Raw genomic sequence first — 14137 nt, 5'->3', positions numbered from 1 at the left:
TTTCAAAAAACATTTTAACAGCTCTATAAAACTTTTTAAGAGTGATGTTTCTCCGCAAGGGTATGGTGGGGCAACCATTAAAATGTTAGGTTATTTCTTAGCAACCATAGAGTTGTGTGGACGATTGATTGCGGGCAAGGTGTATGTGGCCAAACGGGGGGATGCGCTTTTAGGCTGGCCTCATCAACGTCTTTTGGGTGTAACTCTAAATCCTAACAAGGTCCCTCAGGTTCAGATACAGCAAGTTGGTGAAGCTGGTTCAATGTTTGCAGAACAATTTCCTGAGGTGTTTGATGAGAAGTTAGGTTGTCTTAAGGGATACAGACATTGCATCCGTTTGAAAAAAGGGGCGGTTCCAGTTGTGGCCAGGTGCAGAAGAATACCTATCAATGAACAGATAGGTGTAGAAAAAGAGATTGAACGGTTGGCAGATTCAGGTATCATTGAGCCAGTGGAATCGACAGAATGGCTGGCTCCCATTGTCGTGGCCAAGAAGGCTAGTGGGGAGCTTAGGCTTTGCATAGTCTTGCGCTCCCTAAATAAGGAGGTGATAGTAGATCATTTTCCGTTGCCAAACATTGATGAGATGAGATGAGATGATTGGGACCTTAGAGGGTGCAAGGTTTTTTACCACACTTGATTTAGCTTCGGCTTATCACCAGGTTGAACTGGATGAGTCCTCACAAGATTTAACGGCTTTTGTGACACCTATGGGCACCTACAAATTTCGTAGGATGCCTTTTGGGTTGGTTTCTGCGGCAGCAGTTTTTCAGCGGATCATGACTAGGATATTAAAAGGCATTGGAGGGGTCAGATGTTATCAAGATGACTTGTTGATTTATGGAAGATCAAAGTCTGAGCATTACTCAAGGGTGTGTGCTGTTCTAAAACGTTTGAAGGAATCAGGCTTGACGTTAAAGAGAGAGAAATGCAAATTTGGTGTTGAGGAGGTGAACTATCTAGGACATTGCATTACCGGTCTTGGTGTTTTCCCAAAGAAGGATTTAGTGGATACCATCGTGAACATGAAGGAACCTACAAACAAGGAGGAATTATTATCTTTTCTTGGGATGGTAGAATTCTATAGCAAGTTTATTCCTGGGTATGCTGACAAAACTCAGAATATGAGGAGACTTACGGCAAAGAGTGTTATTTTTCAGTGGTCTGTTGAGTGTGGGAATGAGTTTTGTTCTTTAAAAAAAGAGTTGATGAAAGCTCCTTCGCTACAGGCATTTGTTCCGGGACAAGATACTTACATTTTCACGGATGCTAGTATAAAGGGTTTAGGAGCTGTGTTGGTTCAAAAGTATGAGGTTGCAGAGAAGTTAATTGCATGTGCTTCAAGGTGTTTGAGAGGTCCAGAGGTAAATTATTCGGTAATTGAGAAAGAATCATTGGCTATTTTTTGGGCTCTGAGGAAATTTAAGAATTTGATCTGGGGTACCAAGGTGAAAGTTTTGTCGGATCATAAGCCACTCAAAGGGGTGTTTTCTAAAAAAGGTTTGGATTCAATTTCCTCAAGGATTAGGAGGTGGATTATTTCTCTCCAGGAATTTGATTTTGAAGTTGACTATATTCCTGGGGTGGTAAACAAGTCTGCGGACTGTCTTTCTAGGTTAGTTGATCCTAATGGGTGCGTGTTGGATGATGATGTCATCAAAGAAGAAGATAGTATCAGTGTTTGTGAAGTGACATCAGGTGCCATTAGTGAGTCAGAATGGAATGAAGAAGTAGAGAAAGATGGAGAGATAAGGAAAGTGATGGAAACACTGTTATCCAATGGTCATTTGGAAAAACCATGGGCTTTGGTTGGTGATGAACTCTCAGTTAGTGAGGGTCTTCTCACACGTGGTACCAAGCTTGTTCCTCCTGCAGGCATTAGAAGTAAACTTCTTGGTTTAGCTCATGTTGGGCATCTTGGGATTGTTAAGAAAAAAGAGTTTATAAGCTTACAATTTTGGTGGCCAGGCATGGATCTAGAGATTGAAAGGTTGGTTAGGGATTGTGTGGAGTGTTGTGCGAGTGATAAGGTATTAAAGACTAGGCAGATTCCTATGGTATGTAGAAAATTACCAAAATACCCGTGGGATGAGATAGCTATTGACATAGTGGGTCCATTGCAAGATGTGAGTGACACTCCTTATCTAATAGTTGTGTTAGATCTGTATTCTAGATGGGTTGAAGTGGGTGCAGTCAGAGAAATCTCTACAGGATGTGTCATCAAGTTCTTGGAGGGGATTTTCAGAAGAGAGAGTTTTCCCAATAGCATTCTTTTTGATAACTGACCGCAATTCTGTTCCAAAGAATTTTTAAGTTTCTTGGGTGAATGTGGGATTGTCCAAAAAAGGAGTGCGATCTATCATCCAGAAACTAATGGGGCGGTGGAACGAGTTAACAAAACTTTACAAGAAAGCATACAACTTGCAAGGGCAAACAATCTGAACTGGAAAGAGGTTTTGCAAGAAAGAATAACGGCCTATCGCATGTCTCCGCATTTGACTACTGGGAGATCGCCTTTTGAACTTTTCAAAGGCAGGGCACCAAATTCTAAATTATGTCCAGGTTGGATGAAACTAAACAAAGGTTTGGTTAATAATCAAATTGGTTCTTGGAGGGATAGAGAAATAGATAAACAGGTTGAGAGGATTTTGATATGAGAAAATCTGCACGGTTTAATGAGGTAAATATGGGTGATTTAGTAAAGATTAAAGCTCCAGTTGGATGTCAGCCTGGTTCTAAGTTCTCTAGTTGCAAGTTGATAGTCAAATTATTTAAGAATGCTGTCAAAACCGATGATGGCCGGATATGGAACAAAAATCGAGTTGTGGTAGTTAATCGCAATTTGCCTTCCTCCGAAGAGCAGGGAGTTTCAAACAATTCTTCTTGCTCTCTGACGAATTCGTCTTGTTCCATTCCCAACAGATTTCCTGGGGCACTTACAAGTGTCAGGGAAAGGAGTCAGAGAGTACGGAGACTTCCAGTATACATGAAAGATTATGTATGATTTGTTTCTCTTGAATTTACTTGTCTGATTTTACATGTTACAGTTGTTTTCATTTTTAAACTATGTAGTTCATAGTTATTTTATGTATGTGGTTATATTTATATTTATTTGTTTTATTGTAAAGAAGGGAAGATGTGTGACATTGCATTGTCACTTTAAGGTTTGAGAACCTTTTACAATTGTAATTCCAAGTGGAATGTTGGTTGGGGGAGCGAGAGCTTTTCTTTGTAGAGAGTTGGAGCTGCGTGTAAGGTGGATGAGGTGAATAAACCCTACCTGACTTAAACTACGTGGATGAAGATTTATTTCAGTGAAGTTACCACTTTACACAACCCTCTCTGGACTACCCAGATCCAAACTGGCTCCTCTAAGGGCCTTGTTCAACTTTGCTGCAAGTCTCATTACTGCCTCAAAAAGAAACAACCACATCACCCCTGATATGAAATCCCTCAACTGGCTCCCATATGTACCAAGAATTCAGCTAAAAGTTGCCTGCATGACTCATAAAGCACTCCACTTCAAAACCATTAGGCATCTTGCTCAGAAGCTCAAACTTTCTAGTGGCTCCAGATCATCTAGTAGCTCCAACAACTTACTTCTGAAACCACAGAGATTCCACCAGTAGAAAACTTACAACCAATCGTTCTCTCGCATTGCCCTGAGAATTTGGAACATCTTGCCCACTGAAGTCAGAATGAATGCCTCAACTATATCTTTTAAGAAAGAAGACAAAGTACTTTTTATGAACAGATTCCTTACCTAGATCCTATGATGCCCTTCTTTTCTCAATCACATTCATAACTACTTCTCACCGGCTACTTTAGTATTTTTGACTTATCAGTGTTGACATTATCCTCCCTTTTCTCAACACTGCCTGATCCTACAGTTTTCTTGAGTATGATATTTATGTTTCATGGTTCATCTCATCTGCTCTCTGAACAGTGTAAAGTGTACCCTCCCTTTTCTGGGATCCACCTTATCCTGTATTTTTCTCAAATATGATATTATTGTTATTATTGTTCTGCTCTCTGTAAATTTGTAAAGGGTCATGTTTGCGCTATAAAAAACTATCAAAATAAATTATTGTGCCCTGTTAGCACTTTCACTATTAAGGAGTTTGAGATGGTTCAATAAGGCATGTAACAGTTTGTGAAATAATCCTCTAGTATTGCTTCCTCTACTCATAATTTATTTTCTGAATCATCTCATTCAATGCATCAAAAACGAGTTTCTTTGTTTCTTGAAATTTAACATTGTTTTAGGTACATAGAATAATTATTTTGTGTAATAATGTAATTTTCTGAAAGAACTGATGCTGCAGCTTTTTATATATAATTATGCTTTACTTGCCACATAATCCACATTTTACTGCATAATTTGCAGATTTAAAAATAGTTCCCAGCTCAAAGAGATCAAAAGTTATATAATAGGAGTGTCACATGTTACGGTGCGTTTGTAGTCCCTTTGTAAAGGTTAACTGGTCACCTTTTATTTTCTGAATCTTGAATTCATATATTACTGACTATGTTCCACGCTTAGAACATGTAAAGATGTTACTATACAATTAAACGTTAATATTGACTCCACTGAAGCAGTTTGTGACTGTGAGCACCATGCTGCCAATTTAGATGAAATAGTTCAAGAACTTTTTACATTATTGCACTTCTAGAGGCCTGCTTCTTGCAACTGGATAGTCTAGTGTTAGTCCTTTATAAGTGATCTCAGACCACATTTTGGTCTGAACATTTCAGTGTCCATTTTTTTGACAAATGGAGTCAAAACATCAACCTGATTTAAGCCTGCAAATGTACTAGGAAACTATTTGTCTGGTCCCTTTACAGAAATGAATGTATCACCTTTTAATTGTATATTAATATTTCCGCTATCCACAATTGCTTACTGCACAATCTGCATTTTCACCTTGCACTATTTATGATGTTTTCCACCATTGTTAGTACTGTATTACTGTGGAAAATTGCCTTCATGTGACTTTATAATATTTGTAAATACAAAATAGTAAATTAGGAATTATTTCTTATACAAAGACCTTTATAGCATTTATTGCATACGCCACTGCTGCTTTTAGTCAGTGATTTAGATTTTTTTTTTAATGCCTTTGAATGTTCTCTTTGTGGAACACAGTCTTTCTGTTACACCAAGTTCCAAATGAAATATTGGGTTGCGCCCCACCATTTAAGACTTGGTACTAATAAGGTTCAATCTTTGCCCAAATAGTATCTAGATGTGTTAAAATGTCAAAACAGTGGAATAATACTGCAACTGAATGTACTCATTATGCAACCTAATTTACTTATTTTTAGTGTAGAGGTTTTCAACCCTGTCTCATTATTTCGTCCTCCATTGCTGTAAAATTCTAGTGAACTTACATAAAGGGTAAATAAATAATATTACACACAAACTAATTATGAGAGTTAGCAACCCTCTATTAAAAGCTGAAAAGAAGGAAACGATTCAATACTTTGCCTTTTGAACACTTAATTGTAAAATGCTGACAACTGCTACCATACTTCACACATATTACTGCATCTCTCAGTTTCCAGCTGTTATGTTTATCTCCTTTAATTCTAAGGAATTACAGCTATCAAAGACGTATTTAATTTACTACGGAATGTCTATTGTTTTGTAACTAATATTAATGTCCTCTTTTATTACCTACAGGATGTGTCTATGAAGTATGTGAGTGGTCTCCCTGGTATGATGTCAGCTACCCGCAACCAGGTCCTACAAGTGGAGACTTTGAATCATTTGCAAATTTAAAGGCTAAAGGATATGCTATTTGTGATGCTCCCAAACAAGTAACATGCAGAGCACAGAGCTTCCCAAGTGTTCCTTTAAACGAACTGAGTCAAACGTTAGTATGTAGTGAAACCTTAGGCCTCATGTGCTACAACAAGGACCAATCTTCTGGACTGTGTTATAATTATGAGATTGAAGTTTTGTGCTGTAAGACGGTGCAAGGGTGTACAAGCACAATAAGCACAACCACTGCACCCACATCATTCTCCACCACACAAACACACTCCACATCCCCAGGCTGTGTCCATGAAGTCTGTGAGTGGTCTCCTTGGTATGACGTCAGCTACCCTGAACCAGGTCCTACAAGTGGAGACTTTGAATCATTTGCAAATTTAAGGGCTAAAGGATACGATGTATGTGAAGTTCCCAAGGAAATTAACTGTAGAGCTCAAAGCTTCCCCACAGTACCAATAAATGAACTTGGTCAATCACTAGTGTGCAGTGAAACTTTAGGTCTAATGTGCTACAACAAGGACCAAGGATCAGGATTATGCTACAATTATGAGGTTGAGATTTTGTGCTGCAAGCTTGTACAAGGATGTAAAACTAGCACAACAACGCCAAAAACTAGCACTCACTTGACATCATCATCAACAACTAAGACAACAAGCACCAGAACAACTCCTAAAACGAGCACAACTTCTGCCTCCACAACACCATCAACCACAACCCAATACTCCACAACTACTGGCTGTGTCTATGAGGTTTGTGAGTGGTCTCCTTGGTATGATGTCAGCTTCCCACAACCAGGTCCGACAAATGGAGACTTTGAATCATTTGAAAATGTAAAGGCTAATGGATATGATGTATGTGAAGTTCCCAAGGAAGTTAAGTGCAGAGCTAAAGACTTCCCCACAGTACCAATAATTGAACTTGGTCAGTCTCTAGTGTGCAGTGAAACTTTAGGTCTCATGTGCTACAACAAGGATCAAGAAACAGGATTATGTTACAATTATGAGGTTGAGATTTTGTGCTGCAAGCTTGTACAAGGATGTAAAACAAGCACAACAACGCCAAAAACTAGCACTCACTTGACATCATCATCGACAACTAAGACAACAAGCACCAGAACAACTCCTAAAACGAGCACAACTTCTGCCTCCACAACACCATCAACCACAACCCAATACTCCACAACGACTGGCTGTGTCTATGAGGTTTGTGAGTGGTCTCCTTGGTATGATGTCAGCTTCCCACAACCAGGTCCTACAAATGGAGACTTTGAATCATTTGAAAATTTAAAGGCTAATGGATATGATGTATGTGAAGTTCCCAAGGAAGTTAAGTGCAGAGCTAAAGACTTCCCCACAGTACCAATAATTGAACTTGGTCAGTCTCTAGTGTGCAGTGAAACTTTAGGTCTCATGTGCTACAACAAGGACCAAGGATCAGGATTATGCTACAATTATGAGGTTGAGATTTTGTGCTGCAAGCTTGTACAAGGATGTAAAACTAGCACAACAACGCCAACAACTAGCACTCACTTGACATCATCATCGACAACTAAGATAACAAGCACCAGAACAACTCCTAAAACGAGCACAACTTCTGCCTCCACAACACCATCAACCACAACCCAATACTCCACAACTACTGGCTGTGTCTATGAGGTTTGTGAGTGGTCTCCTTGGTATGATGTCAGCTACCCTGAACCAGGTCCTACAAGTGGAGACTTTGAATCATTTGCAAATTTAAGGGATAAAGGATATGATGTATGTGAAGCTCCCAAGGAAGTTAAGTGTAGAGCTCAAAGCTTCCCCACAGTACCAGTAAATGAACTTGGTCAATCGCTAGTGTGCAGTGAAACTTTAGGTCTAATGTGCTACAACAAGGATCAAGAAACAGGATTATGTTACAATTATGAGGTTGAGATTTTGTGCTGCAAGCTTGTAAATGGATGTAAAACTAGCACAACGCCAAAAACTAGCACTCACTTGACATCATCATCGACAACTAAGACAACAAGCACCAGAACAACTCCTAAAACGAGCACAACTTCTGCCTCCACAACACCATCAACCACAACCCAATACTCCACAACTACTGGCTGTGTCTATGAGGTTTGCGAGTGGTCTCCTTGGTATGATGTCAGCTTCCCACAACCAGGTCCTACAAATGGAGACTTTGAATCATTTGAAAATTTAAAGGCTAATGGATATGATGTATGTGAAGTTCCCAAGGAAGTTAAGTGCAGAGCTAAAGACTTCCCCACAGTAACAATAATTGAACTTGGTCAATCGCTAGTGTGCAGTGAAACTTTAGGTCTAATGTGCTACAACAAGGATCAAGAAACAGGATTATGTTACAATTATGAGGTTGAGATTTTGTGCTGCAAGCTTGTACAAGGATGTAAAACAAGCACAACAACGCCAAAAACTAGCACTCACTTGACATCATCATCGACAACTAAGACAACAAGCACCAGAACAACTCCTAAAACGAGCACAACTTCTGCCTCCACAACACCATCAACCACAACCCAATACTCCACAACGACTGGCTGTGTCTATGAGGTTTGCGAGTGGTCTCCTTGGTATGATGTCAGCTTCCCACAACCAGGTCCTACAAATGGAGACTTTGAATCATTTGAAAATTTAAAGGCTAATGGACATGATGTATGTGAAGTTCCCAAGGAAGTTAAGTGCAGAGCTAAAGACTTCCCCACAGTACCAATAATTGAACTTGGTCAGTCTCTAGTGTGCAGTGAAACTTTAGGTCTAATGTGCTACAACAAGGATCAAGAAACAGGATTATGTTACAATTATGAGGTTGAGATTTTGTGCTGCAAGCTTGTAAATGGATGTAAAACTAGCACAACGCCAAAAACTAGCACTCACTTGACATCATCATCGACAACTAAGACAACAAGCACCAGAACAACTCCTAAAACGAGCACAACTTCTGCCTCCACAACACCATCAACCACAACCCAATACTCCACAACTACTGGCTGTGTCTATGAGGTTTGCGAGTGGTCTCCTTGGTATGATGTCAGCTTCCCACAACCAGGTCCTACAAATGGAGACTTTGAATCATTTGAAAATTTAAAGGCTAATGGATATGATGTATGTGAAGTTCCCAAGGAAGTTAAGTGCAGAGCTAAAGACTTCCCCACAGTACCAATAATTGAACTTGGTCAGTCTCTAGTGTGCAGTGAAACTTTAGGTCTCATGTGCTACAACAAGGACCAAGGATCAGGATTATGCTACAATTATGAGGTTGAGATTTTGTGCTGCAAGCTTGTACAAGGATGTAAAACTAGCACAACAACGCCAAAAACGAGCACTCACTTGACATCATCATCGACAACTAAGACTACAAGCACCAGAACAAGTCCTAAAACGAGCACAACTTCTGCCTCCACAACACCATCAACCACAACCCAATACTCCACAACTACTGGCTGTGTCTATGAGGTTTGTGAGTGGTCTCCTTGGTATGATGTCAGCTACCCTGAACCAGGTCCTACAAGTGGAGACTTTGAATCATTTGCAAATGTAAGGGATAAAGGATATGATGTATGTGAAGCTCCCAAGGAAGTTAAGTGTAGAGCTCAAAGCTTCCCCACAGTACCAATAAATGAACTTGGTCAATCGCTAGTGTGCAGTGAAACTTTAGGTCTAATGTGCTACAACAAGGATCAAGAAACAGGATTATGTTACAATTATGAGGTTGAGATTTTGTGCTGCAAGCTTGTACAAGGATGTAAAACTAGCACAACAACGCCAAAAACTAGCACTCACTTGACATCATCATCGACAACTAAGTCAACAAGTACCAGAACAACTCCTAAAACTAGCACAACTTCTGCCTCCACAACACCATCAACCACAACCCAATACTCCACAACAACTGGCTGTGTCTATGAGGTTTGTGAGTGGTCTCCTTGGTATGATGTCAGCTTCCCACAACCAGGTCCTACAAATGGAGACTTTGAATCATTTGAAAATTTAAAGGCTAATGGATATGATGTATGTGAAGTTCCCAAGGAAGTTAAGTGCAGAGCTAAAGACTTCCCCACAGTACCAATAATTGAACTTGGTCAGTCTCTAGTGTGCAGTGAAACTTTAGGTCTCATGTGCTACAACAAGGACCAAGGATCAGGATTATGCTACAATTATGAGGTTGAGATTTTGTGCTGCAAGCTTGTACAAGGATGTAAAACTAGCACAACAACGCCAACAACTAGCACTCACTTGACATCATCATCGACAACTAAGATAACAAGCACCAGAACAACTCCTAAAACGAGCACAACTTCTGCCTCCACAACACCATCAACCACAACCCAATACTCCACAACTACTGGCTGTGTCTATGAGGTTTGTGAGTGGTCTCCTTGGTATGATGTCAGCTACCCTGAACCAGGTCCTACAAGTGGAGACTTTGAATCATTTGCAAATTTAAGGGATAAAGGATATGATGTATGTGAAGCTCCCAAGGAAGTTAAGTGTAGAGCTCAAAGCTTCCCCACAGTACCAGTAAATGAACTTGGTCAATCGCTAGTGTGCAGTGAAACTTTAGGTCTAATGTGCTACAACAAGGATCAAGAAACAGGATTATGTTACAATTATGAGGTTGAGATTTTGTGCTGCAAGCTTGTAAATGGATGTAAAACTAGCACAACGCCAAAAACTAGCACTCACTTGACATCATCATCGACAACTAAGACAACAAGCACCAGAACAACTCCTAAAACGAGCACAACTTCTGCCTCCACAACACCATCAACCACAACCCAATACTCCACAACTACTGGCTGTGTCTATGAGGTTTGCGAGTGGTCTCCTTGGTATGATGTCAGCTTCCCACAACCAGGTCCTACAAATGGAGACTTTGAATCATTTGAAAATTTAAAGGCTAATGGATATGATGTATGTGAAGTTCCCAAGGAAGTTAAGTGCAGAGCTAAAGACTTCCCCACAGTACCAATAATTGAACTTGGTCAGTCTCTAGTGTGCAGTGAAACTTTAGGTCTAATGTGCTACAACAAGGATCAAGAAACAGGATTATGTTACAATTATGAGGTTGAGATTTTGTGCTGCAAGCTTGTAAATGGATGTAAAACTAGCACAACGCCAAAAACTAGCACTCACTTGACATCATCATCGACAACTAAGACAACAAGCACCAGAACAACTCCTAAAACGAGCACAACTTCTGCCTCCACAACACCATCAACCACAACCCAATACTCCACAACTACTGGCTGTGTCTATGAGGTTTGCGAGTGGTCTCCTTGGTATGATGTCAGCTTCCCACAACCAGGTCCTACAAATGGAGACTTTGAATCATTTGAAAATTTAAAGGCTAATGGATATGATGTATGTGAAGTTCCCAAGGAAGTTAAGTGCCGAGCTAAAGACTTCCCCACAGTACCAATAATTGAACTTGGTCAGTCTCTAGTGTGCAGTGAAACTTTAGGTCTCATGTGCTACAACAAGGACCAAGGATCAGGATTATGCTACAATTATGAGGTTGAGATTTTGTGCTGCAAGCTTGTACAAGGATGTAAAACTAGCACAACAACGCCAAAAACGAGCACTCACTTGACATCATCATCGACAACCAAGACTACAAGCACCAGAACAAGTCCTAAAACGAGCACAACTTCTGCCTCCACAACACCATCAACCACAACCCAATACTCCACAACTACTGGCTGTGTCTATGAGGTTTGTGAGTGGTCTCCTTGGTATGATGTCAGCTACCCTGAACCAGGTCCTACAAGTGGAGACTTTGAATCATTTGCAAATGTAAGGGATAAAGGATATGATGTATGTGAAGCTCCCAAGGAAGTTAAGTGTAGAGCTCAAAGCTTCCCCACAGTACCAATAAATGAACTTGGTCAATCGCTAGTGTGCAGTGAAACTTTAGGTCTAATGTGCTACAACAAGGATCAAGAAACAGGATTATGTTACAATTATGAGGTTGAGATTTTGTGCTGCAAGCTTGTACAAGGATGTAAAACTAGCACAACAACGCCAAAAACTAGCACTCACTTGACATCATCATCGACAACTAAGTCAACAAGTACCAGAACAACTCCTAAAACAAGCACAACTTCTGCCTCCACAACACCATCAACCACAACCCAATACTCCACAACAACTGGCTGTGTCTATGAGGTTTGTGAGTGGTCTCCTTGGTATGATGTCAGCTTCCCACAACCAGGTCCTACAAATGGAGACTTTGAATCATTTGAAAATTTAAAGGCTAATGGATATGATGTATGTGAAGTTCCCAAGGAAGTTAAGTGCAGAGCTAAAGACTTCCCCACAGTACCAATAATTGAGCTTGGTCAGTCTCTAGTGTGCAGTGAAACTTTAGGTCTCATGTGCTACAACAAGGACCAAGGATCAGGATTATGCTACAATTATGAGGTTGAGATTTTGTGCTGCAAGCTTGTACAAGGATGTAAAACTAGCACAACAACGCCAAAAACTAGCACTCACTTGACATCATCATCGACAACTAAGACAACAAGCACCAGAACAACTCCTAAAACGAGCACAACTTCTGCCTCCACAACACCATCAACCACAACCCAATACTCCACAACTACTGGCTGTGTCTATGAGGTTTGTGAGTGGTCTCCTTGGTATGATGTCAGCTACCCTGAACCAGGTCCTACAAGTGGAGACTTTGAATCATTTGCAAATTTAAGGGATAAAGGATATGATGTATGTGAAGCTCCCAAGGAAGTTAAGTGTAGAGCTCAAAGCTTCCCCACAGTACCAATCAATGAACTTGGTCAATCGCTAGTGTGCAGTGAAACTTTAGGTCTAATGTGCTACAACAAGGATCAAGAAACAGGATTGTGTTACAATTATGAGGTTGAGATTTTGTGCTGCAAGCTTGTACAAGGATGTAAAACTAGCACAACAACGCCAAAAACTAGCACTCACTTGACATCATCATCGACAACTAAGACAACAAGCACCAGAACAACTCCTAAAACAAGCACAACTTCTGCCTCCACAACACCATCAACCACAACCCAATACTCCACAACTACTGGCTGTGTCTATGAGGTTTGTGAGTGGTCTCCTTGGTATGATGTCAGCTACCCTGAACCAGGTCCTACAAGTGGAGACTTTGAATCATTTGCAAATTTAAGGGATAAAGGATATGATGTATGTGAAGCTCCCAAGGAAGTTAAGTGTAGAGCTCAAAGCTTCCCCACAGTACCAATAAATGAACTTGGTCAATCGCTAGTGTGCAGTGAAACTTTAGGTCTAATGTGCTACAACAAAGATCAAGAAACAGGATTATGTTACAATTATGAGGTTGAGATTTTGTGCTGCAAGCTTGTACAAGGATGTAAAACTAGCACAACAACGCCAAAAACTAGCACTCACTTGACATCATTATCAACAACTCAGGCAATAAGCACCAGAACAACTCCTAAAACGAGCACAACAACGCCAAAAACTAGCACTCTCTTGACATCATCATCAACAACTAAGGCAACAAGCACCAGAACAACTCCTAAAACAAGCACAACAACACCAAAAACCAGCACTCGGATTACCTCAACCTCAACAACTATGGCAACAAGCACCAGAACAACCCCTAAAACGAGTACAACAACTCAAAAAACTAGCACTCGCTTGACAGCATCATCGACTATCGCAAAGGTAAGTTGAACTTACTTTTTTTTAATTAGTACAGTAGACCTTGTAGAATAATATGTATGCTACAGAAGCATTGAGTGAGTGAAAGACCATAGCAAATAAATCAACATTTTCACTTCTGAGGGACAAGAAGAGCTGTTGTAAATAATACGTCTTAACCAATCACCCTTGGGGAATACTAGAGATTCAATGCTGTCACACAATATCTCAGAAAAGGTAGTATTGGAAAAATGAAGTTGCCAAAACCGGCCTTTGACACAGATGAGTGCCGAGAACAACTGAAAATGCCAAGTGGAAAGCCTCATAAGCAGGATTCCTTTTCCTTTTCCTGGGGTTGGGCTAATTTCTCATTCTATAGCAACTGGTGACCGCTTTACCAGTAGTAAATACAGAACTGTATTACCCCAATGTGCATCTTTGCTTGCCTCCAGAATTGGCTCCTCCTGTGAACTCCTCTTCCAGCCCTTTCCCTCTACCTGTCCTGCGTTCCTCTTATGCTACAAATAGTCCTTTCTGGAAGCAGCATGCTGCCCTTCACCCCTCCTATCAAAATGTCAATGGCAATCTACAAACAGCAAACACAGTTATGCTCATTAGTGTTCAAAGGAGCTCTAGATTAGTCACTGGGTGCCTTATATGCCATCATGGACCTGACTCAGTAATACAGAGTGTCCTAAGG

The 14137-nt window shown here is 40.4% G+C and overlaps 1 protein-coding gene across 1 annotated transcript; it reads left to right on the top strand.

The window, feature by feature from the left end:
- Positions 1 to 596: 596 nt before the first annotated feature.
- On the top strand, positions 597 to 13470 carry LOC146860918 (uncharacterized). Its single transcript, XM_085646185.1, has 2 exons — positions 597 to 1884; positions 5684 to 13470. Exons 1-2 carry the CDS (start codon positions 597 to 599, stop codon positions 13468 to 13470), a joined length of 9075 nt encoding a protein of 3024 aa, XP_085502311.1.
- The last annotated feature ends 667 nt before the right edge of the window (positions 13471 to 14137 follow it).

This window comes from Triturus cristatus, chromosome 3_1, assembly GCF_964204655.1.
Source record: "Triturus cristatus chromosome 3_1, aTriCri1.1, whole genome shotgun sequence".
NCBI lineage: Eukaryota > Metazoa > Chordata > Amphibia > Caudata > Salamandridae > Triturus > Triturus cristatus.
Note: the sequence above shows the minus strand (reverse complement) of the source record. Positions and strands in the feature narration are given on the sequence as shown.

Coding starts and splice junctions, on each gene's coding strand:
- LOC146860918 (XM_085646185.1), top strand. CDS start 597: ATGATTGGGACCTTAGAGGGTGCAAGGTTTTTTACCACACTTGATTTA. Junction 1,885..5,683: donor TCCTCCTGCAGGCATTAGAA/GTAAACTTCTTG, acceptor TATTACCTACAG/GATGTGTCTATGAAGTATGT.